General features: G+C 32.4%; 2 protein-coding genes across 2 annotated transcripts; both read right to left on the bottom strand.

The window, feature by feature from the left end:
- Positions 1–1,738: 1,738 nt before the first annotated feature.
- On the bottom strand, positions 1,739–2,656 carry LOC121131543 (uncharacterized). The gene is made up of 3 exons (XM_071893975.1): positions 2,555–2,656; positions 2,363–2,489; positions 1,739–2,290 (listed from the first exon to the last, which is right to left on the bottom strand). The coding sequence occupies exons 1-3, from the start codon at positions 2,564–2,566 to the stop codon at positions 1,920–1,922; spliced, it is 510 nt and encodes a 169-aa protein (XP_071750076.1). The 5' UTR covers positions 2,567–2,656; the 3' UTR covers positions 1,739–1,919.
- A 4,368-nt stretch (positions 2,657–7,024) lies between these two features.
- On the bottom strand, positions 7,025–7,907 carry LOC121131542 (uncharacterized). The gene is made up of 3 exons (XM_071893974.1): positions 7,806–7,907; positions 7,224–7,740; positions 7,025–7,149 (listed from the first exon to the last, which is right to left on the bottom strand). Exons 1-3 carry the CDS (start codon positions 7,815–7,817, stop codon positions 7,025–7,027), a joined length of 654 nt encoding a protein of 217 aa, XP_071750075.1. The 5' UTR covers positions 7,818–7,907.
- Between the last annotated feature and the right edge of the window lie 1,129 nt (positions 7,908–9,036).

The raw sequence follows: 9,036 nt of genomic DNA, 5'->3' as shown, positions 1-9,036 counted from the left end.
GCCATTCTTGAAGGCAGACTTCAGCTGGTCCTTGGACTTGTATTGGACTCCCAACTGCATCCCCTTTAGACGCCCAAACACTGCAAAGTCAAGTGGTGAACAATCAGGCGAGTGATGCGGCTTTTTCTTAAGCTTGATGAGAAGAATGTTCGACCTTGCGAGGCGCTTTTCCTTGTCTACAGGCTTGAAGAGGGGTTCTCTTATAGACCTTAAGGCCATGTCGTTTATTAACTAGCCGGGCAATGGTCCTTCTACTGACGTTGAACTCCCTTGAGAGGCCCCTGACGGTGACCTTGCCTTTCTTGTCCTCCACATACTTTTCCACGGCAGCAACCATTTCTTCCGACCTTTGAGATCTTGTGGTCGCCTCAGGAGTCCCTTTGGCTACCACGCTTTAAACGGTGGTGCAGCTGCAGTTCAGAACCTTGGTAATTTCAGTGGGAGTGTTTCCTCGCGTCGAAAGTTCAAAAATTGCGACTCGACGTCTCTCCATATTATCGGTTGTTGTTTCACTGTTGCTATTTAGATTTTGCTGGAGTTTCGTTTATAAGTAGTCAAGACCCTTGCCTCGAAGTATAACCCGGTTTCAACTCAATGAAATCACGAATATGTGCATGGCGTAAAATTTAAAGGAGTGTTCAGTTTTAGACGCGCGCACCTGTAGTATCCAACAAGTGTTGACATTTCATTATAGTTTAAACTTCGTATGACGGTCACCATCATAGACCTTTGAAATTGTATTGATTGTTGTTCTTATTACTTTGTCAAAGAATTCATTTAATACATTTCTGAACTTTTTTTGCTTTGACATAATCATATTAAAATCTTCCAATCCATATATGTTTGAACTGATTGAAAGGCTGGGAGGGAAATATATAGGATATCTCAAAGATTCATTGTTTTCAAAGAAGGATAATTCATTTTCTCTCTCCAAAATCATGAAACATGAAGCTGATATTAACAAGAGTAACTCTCGCTCCCACTTTTTTCTCGCACTCTTACAAAAAACCCATCTCTACTCATCAGTCATCCCAACATATTAATGAAGTATTATTGTACTGAGAAGTTATGTGGGAGTTTGCTCACGAAAATAAGGACAGGAACATTGATAATTTCTTAGGGAGTAATCTTCTATATTATCAAAGAAAAAAAAATGAGAATTCCAACTCTTAACCTCAATAATTTTCTGTTTCGACAAAAAAAAATTCAATATTTCTATAGAACTAGAGTTTTTAATACAAAGTACTCTTTTGAAAAATAACCCTCAACTATTTATCCTTCAAATCAACTCTTTTAGTGTAAAAACCATTGTAAACTAGTGGCGTTACTCCTTTTCAAACAAAACTCTTAAGTTATAGTAATTTTAATCATTTCAATGAATAAACTAAATTTCATGGGGATACTTGACTTGATTGTGACTCAAAAATTGGCTCAAACTAATAAAAAGGGTAAACAAAACAAATCGAAAATCCCATTTGATACAAAAACTAATTATAGATTCGTACAGAGTGTACCATGAACAACTATGTAGAATTGAATATTGAAATGTTAAGATTTTTGTTGCCTTATTTTATAAAAAAAAAAAATTATTTCTACAGCTTTTCACGTAATAATACCAGTTATAAATTTTGGTTATAATTTAGTCCCAGTAAAATTTTCATTACCCCTAGACACTATCAATTTAATTTTGATGCCAAAGATATATTTTGTATTAAATAAAAACTTACTTCACTCTAAATAATTATTTAATAGAGTCTTGATATTAAACCAAAATACTCTCTCTGAAATGTGTTTATTGTCGAATTTACACGTAAATACATGAATAGGTAGATTCTATGACTGGGCTAATATTAAGTCAATTTCATATAGTTGATATTTTTTCCAAAACTCTTGAATCAGGGTGAATATTGAATAAGTCATTAATGATGGTATCCACGACCATATCCTCCATGAGAGTAGCTACCGTATCCTCTGGAAGGTTCAGCTTCACGCTTTCCATATCCATGATGTCCATAGCTTCCAGAAGAGTAACCACCATGACCATGACCGTAGGAAGGTTCAGCTTCACGCTTTCCATATCCATGATGTCCATAGCTTCCAGAAGAGTAACCACCATGTCCATGACCGTAGGAAGGTTCAGCTTCACGCTTTCCATATCCATGATGTCCATAGCTTCCAGAAGAGTAACCACCATGACCATGACCGTAGGAAGGTTCAGCTTCACGCTTTCCATATCCATGATGTCCATAGCTTCCAGAAGAGTAACCACCATGTCCATGACCGTAGGAAGGTTCAGCTTCACGCTTTCCATATCCATGATGCCATAGCTTCCATAACCACCATGTCCATGACCCGTAGGAAGGTTCAGCTTCACGCTTTCCATATCCATGATGCCCATAACTTCCTCCATGGGAAACAGCATGGTGTCCACGGCTATGATCGGGATCAGCGAGAGCCAAAGTGGCAAGGATGGCAATACCAACGAGGGTCTAATAAAATGGTTTGAAAAAAATGAAAGAAATTAGTGATCCAATTCAAGTCCAAGAAATCTTACAAGGATATTCATTTCTGTTCGTGTGATTAGACTTGTATCAAGCTATTGGAAGTCAGTTGATCAACTGATGACTCTCATTTGATTCAAATCATCTTATATACTCTAATGAAAATTGCCATAGATGAGGAATAATGAAGAACAGGCATACAAGCATGACGATGTTTTAGCGTCAAGGGCTGTACAAGTTCTTTGCGTGGAGGGCGCATTGTTACTTTTATGTTTTGACGTATAAAATACTTAATTATAGATATGGCAATAGTAAATATCATAATATTCTCCCTATTAAAGCTTCTTTTCTACTTATACCAAGATCAGTGGTCAGTGGCTTTAACTAAAAGTTTATAATTTAAAAAAAATATGCATTCACTGTAATTTGTTTTTAAATTTAGGGTTTGACGTTACGTCACAAAACATTTGAAACTAGTTTCACCATCCTTGTATGTTCTGTGATAGGCAACTTTTTTTAATGTCCAGTTTAAGGAAAGTTGTACTTTTATCTTTACTTTTATTTTTAGAAATTATTGTTTTACAGAGTAAGGATATTACAGTTTAACTTTCGAACTAAAGAAATATTGGGGTATGCCAGTCTTGAAAACATGCAATTTTTTTCCGTTCATCTGGTCCTTTCCTCAGTATTAATTGACCAATGTATAAATAGTTAATGGGTATATACTGTTAAAATGATTATGTGTTTAAAAAAATAAATATATCTGACCTCTTATCTTCTATTGTAATATCTGAATGTCATTCCAATTCCCAAACCTATTGGTTTAATGATTAAAAGAAGAATTTTCAAGGATCAGGAATCATCTTTTGCAAGTTCGAGTCAAGACTGGACATATCACATTTATTTCATTTAACCCTTCAATTTTCCCAGTTCAAACACGAAGTGATTGAAAAAAATTGGAAAATTATAAAGATATGGATGATATAAATCCTAACTTGAATGAAAATAACTTTCAAAAGTTAGGAATTAAGTTATTTTTTCTGGTAAGTAAGTTCAGAAATCCATACCAACTAAAAAAGTTTTAAAAAACCAAATATAAGTTTCAAATTGTAGAATGATGGCTTAGTATCAAAATGGATATATAATTTGAAGCAATGAATTTATGCGTTCTATTTTCATTGAAACAAAGTATGTAGATTGTAGATATCTAATTAATTCAGAATTGTTGAAATTCTTATAAAAAAACTAATGACATAATAAAAAAATTTCCTTTTAGAATATTGACTACGGAAAACATAGACTGCTCCTGAAATTTTGAGATGGATAGGATCTGAAATTTGTAAAGTAAAGCCAGGGTTTGTTTTATCTTGAACTGGGCTAAGGACAAAAATAAAGGCAGAGACCCCTTTTGAAACTTTTTTAAAACTGTACTTGGCTACAAATAAACCGTTTTTGAGATATAGGCTGTTACGGATTTGTTTTTGTTTTTTTTGTTACTTTTGACAAACATTCTAATATTTAACCATTTTTGACAATAGTGTTATGCATTAATTAATTGGAGACTTTTTATATAATAATAATTTTTTTAAACACTTATTTTATGATTTACATTTGTCAAAAAAAAAATAAAAAAATAATAATAATAATGAAAAAATAAAATATTTGACAACATTATTTCATTTTTTTTAAAATGTACTCCAAATTTTGACAAAAAAAAGTCCAATTTTTACAACATCATTTCATTGTAAGACAACAAGCCTCAGTCACATCTATCTGAGCACAATATGGAAACCTCCTTTACTCCAGATACCTTGGAGTAGTAAAGAACTTTATCGTGATAGTTGTTACCTTTTTCTAATGATTTCAAAACCGTGGATTTATATTTATTCATAAAAAACTAATTAAAAGGTCAAATGTTTAATTTATAGAAAAATTTACCAGTAGGAATTATTACTAATCACATAAATGGCCATGCATGCCCATTTCGGCAACTCTATAAGTTGCATTATAACCATAGTTACAATGACACCACCTCATTTGCCAAGATTTGGAGACTTCTTACAATTAGATTAATGACTGGTGTATCATGTTTGGGATTTCGTACATGTGTGTAGTCTTGAGACAATAAATGTTCAAATAATATTGTTCACAAATCGTGAGCATTATGACAGTTACAGGTGATGTTGCAGTTACTCAATTATTTTAATCATCAAAGGCAATGAAGATGGGAAACATGACTTTGCAGAAATGACTACTCCTTCTAAGTTTAAGCAAAGATTTTTAATGATATCGTTTTATTAAAAATATGTTTATTGTTTATCTTTTATCAATTGATTCAATATAAAGAACATTTTCATTTTTTTTTTAAATTGAAAAAGCAATCATCATACTTCTCTTAGGGCCTAAATCTACTCAATATGCCGTGGCTAAGGTGGAACAATATAATACAAAAAGCCGGCATCTTTCAATATAAAACTAAACAAATCTTGGAATATTGGATAGAACAATCCCTAATGACACGTTAAAAGTTTTAACGCCCTTTATCCTTATTAAATTGTCTGAACTTAATAGGCCCAAGACTTTTAATTTGAATTTGATGATAGTGTTTTCATACAAGGAAAAAGTTGGCCGAAATCTAAGTATTTTTTAAAAATTTGAATCAGATAAAAAAATCAATGATGTCACAAAGTGATTATTCATAATGTACAGAAGATTAAAGTTAAAGGAAAGTTGACCATTTCGGCTTATTTAAATTATAAACATAAGTAAGCATTTTTCTAAAAAAGTTTATAGAAAAGTTAAAATTTCATAAACTATAAAAATTTCCGGAAATGTTTTTGAAAAATTTAATTTCCATTGATTTTTTTCAGTTTTGAGATAGACAGAATTATAGAATGGATGGCATTTACATTTTATCATTAAATTACCTTCATGACCTCTGATTCCAGAGTTCGACTAAATAATGATTGTATCTACATTATTAAATCAATAGTATAATTTTTTTTAAATATGGGTTTATTGTTGGATTTACTCCAGCCTAAAAACATATTTTTATGACTAAGCAAATATTGAGCCAATTTCAAATGGGATATTTCATCAGGCAAGATTTTGAGTCACATTATAATTTTTCTTCTGAGAAAGCTAAAATTGTGAAGTCATAGACGTAATAGAGCACAAAGTTGTATTATTTTAAAAGTGTCTTTGAACTCATGTTTTTGGGTTTCAGGCTTGACATGGATTCTTTGTAGTCTTTGGACAATCAATTCTTAATAGTGTTCCAAAAATCATTAACATGATCACAGTAAAACTCCCTGACGTTACATTTCTGAAATGACTTAAATCATCAAAGTCAATAAGATTATAAAAGATGACTTTGCAAAAATGGTAACTCCATTCGAGTTTGTTCGCCTAAGATTTGAGTAATTTAGAGACTTTTGATGAGATTATTTTATTAAAAAAAAAATGTTGATTTTGGTTTTTTTATATAAAATAAATGAAGAATATCGGTCAAAATTGGTAACTTTGTCCAACTTAAAATAAAATATTGAGCAAAGAGTGAAAAGAATTATAATGAACAATATTTATATGTAGATCTAAGATGATATATTTATTTAAATTACCACATTGAATAGCAATCATTCCTCAATAAGAGTTCAAAAAGATATAACATTTCGCATTCACTATATCTGTGGTTAAAATAAAAGCTGAAAATGAACATTCTATTGCTCCTGATAATATCCAGAATAATAATGAATATTGGAAACATTGATATCTGAAGAGACATCCCGTGTTTAGTTCAGCGATCATTCTGAATTATTTGTTCACATTCCAGTTCATATCATGACTTGAAGTATACGGATTCTTCCTCTATTGATTTCATTTGACAAAAAATATTTATATTTTCTAAGGATGATGCTCTTGTAGGACTTCCTCTTCATATCTGAGACAACTTCATAAATGGTATTATTAGCAATAAGAGGACAAAGATAGTATTCCGTATAACTTGATTCAGCAATTGCACCACTTCTCCTTTATCAATATATTAATTCTGTACTTGATATAAGAAAATACTTTTTTTACATTTAAAAATAACCCTCAATATTTATCTTCAAATCCATGTTTATCTCATCGATCCTGTATAATAAGATAAACATTCCATTTTTGTTTAAGTTTTCGGGCAAATAGCCTTTAAAAACGTCATTTATATTTTAGCATTAAAATTACTGTTATTACTATCTGATTTCAGAGATTTGACTAACTAATGAGTGCATCTACTTTACTAAATCAATAGTATAAGTTTTTGTTAAAGATGTATTTATTGTCGGTTTACAGTAAAAATATAAATTTTATGACTAGGCAGATATTGAGCCAATTTCAAATGGGATATTTGTTTCCAAAACTCTTGAATCAGGGTGAAGATTTAATATGTCATTAATGATGGTATCCACGACCATAGCTTCCGGAAGAGTAGCTTCCGTATCCTCTGGAAGGTTCAGCTTCACGCTTTCCGTATCCATGAATGACTAGACCCTCCATATTAAACCAAAATAGCTACCATATCCTCTGGAAGGTTCAGCTTCACGCTTTCCATATCCATGATGTCCATAGCTTCCAGAAGAGTAACCACCATGACCATGACCGTAGGAAGGTTCAGCTTAATGATGGTATCCATGATGTCCATATCCTCCAGAAGAGTAACCACCATGGCCATGACCGTGGAAGGTTCAGCTTCACGCTTTCCATATCCATGATGTCCATAGCTTCCAGAAGAGTAACCACCATGACCATGACCGTAGGAAGGTTCAGCTTCACGCTTTCCATATCCATGATGTCCATAGCTTCCAGAAGAGTAACCACCATGTCCATGACCGTAGGAAGGTTCAGCTTCACGCTTTCCATATCCATGTTGTCCATAGCTTCCAGAAGAGTAACCACCATGTCCATGACCGTAGGAAGGTTCAGCTTCACGCTTTCCATATCCATGATGTCCATAGCTTCCAGAAGAGTAACCACCATGTCCATGACCGTAGGAAGGTTCAGCTTCACGCTTTCCATATCCATGATGTCCATAGCTTCCAGAAGAGTAACCACCATGGCCATGACCGTAGGAAGGTTCAGCTTCACGCTTTCCATATCCATGATGCCCATAACTTCCTCCATGGGAAACAGCATGATGTCCACGGCTATGATCGGGATCAGCGAGAGCCAAAGTGGCAAGGATGGCAATACCAACGAGGGTCTAATAAAATGGTTTGAAAAAATGAAAGAAATTAGTGATCCGAATTCAAGTCCAAGAAATCTTACAAGGATATTCATTTCTGTTCGTGTGATTAGACTTGTATCAAGCTATTGGAAGTCAGTTGATCAACTGATGACTCTCATTTGATTCAAATCATCTTATATACTCTAATGAAAATTGCCATAGATGAGGAATAATGAAGAACATGCATACAAGCATGACGATCTTTTAGCGTCAAGGGCTGTACAAGTTCTTTGCGTGGAGGGCGCATTGTTATTTTATGTTTTGACGTATAAAATACTTAATTATAGATATGGCAATAGTAAATATCATAATATTCTCCCTATTAAAGCTTCTTTTCTAGTTATACCAAGATCAGTGGTCAGTAGCTTTAACCCAGTCCAGTTTAAGGAAAGTTGTACTTTTATCTTTAAGGAAAGTTGTACTTTTATTTTTTTTAGAAATTATTGTTTTACAGAGTAAGGATATTACAGTTTAACTTTCGAACTAAAGAAATATTGGGGTATGCCAGTCTTGAAAACATGCAATTTTTTCCGTTCATCTGGTCCTTTCCTCAGTATTAATTGACCAATGTATAAATAGTTATTGAGTATATACTGTTAAATGATTATGTGTTTTAAAAAATAAATATATCTGACCTCTTATCTTCTATTGTAATATCTGAATGTCATTCCAATTCCCAAACCTATTGGTTTAATGATTAAAAGAAGAATTTTCAAGGATCAGGAATCATCTTTTTGCAAGTTCGAGTCAAGACTGGACATATCACATTCAAATTTATTTCATTTAACCCTTCAATTTTCCCAGTTCAAACACGAAGTGATTGAAAAAAATTGGAAAATTATAAAGATATGGATGATATAAATCCTAACTTGAATGAAAATAACTTTCAAAAGTTAGGAATTAAGTTATTTTTCTGGTAAGTAAGGTTCAGAAATCTATACCAACTAAAAAAAGTTTTAAAAAACCAAATATAAGTTTCAAATTGTAGAATGATTACTTAGTTTCAAAATGGATATATAATTTGAAGCAATGAATATATGCGTTCTATTTTCATTGAAACAAAGTATGTAGATTGTAGGTATCTAATTAATTCAGAATTGTTGAAATTCTTATAAAAACTAATGACATAATAAAATATTTTCCTTTTAGAATATTGACTACGGAAAACATAGACTGCTCCTGAAATTTTGAGATGGATAGGATCTGAAATTTGTAAAAAGTTAAAACCAGGGTTTGTTTTATCTTGAACTGGGCTAAGGACAAAAATAAAGG

This window comes from Lepeophtheirus salmonis, unplaced genomic scaffold (genome assembly GCF_016086655.4).
Source record: "Lepeophtheirus salmonis unplaced genomic scaffold, UVic_Lsal_1.4 unplaced_contig_8188_pilon, whole genome shotgun sequence".
NCBI lineage: Eukaryota > Metazoa > Arthropoda > Copepoda > Siphonostomatoida > Caligidae > Lepeophtheirus > Lepeophtheirus salmonis.
The sequence above is the reverse complement of the archived record's forward strand: the minus strand, read 5'-3'. Positions and strand labels throughout refer to the sequence as shown.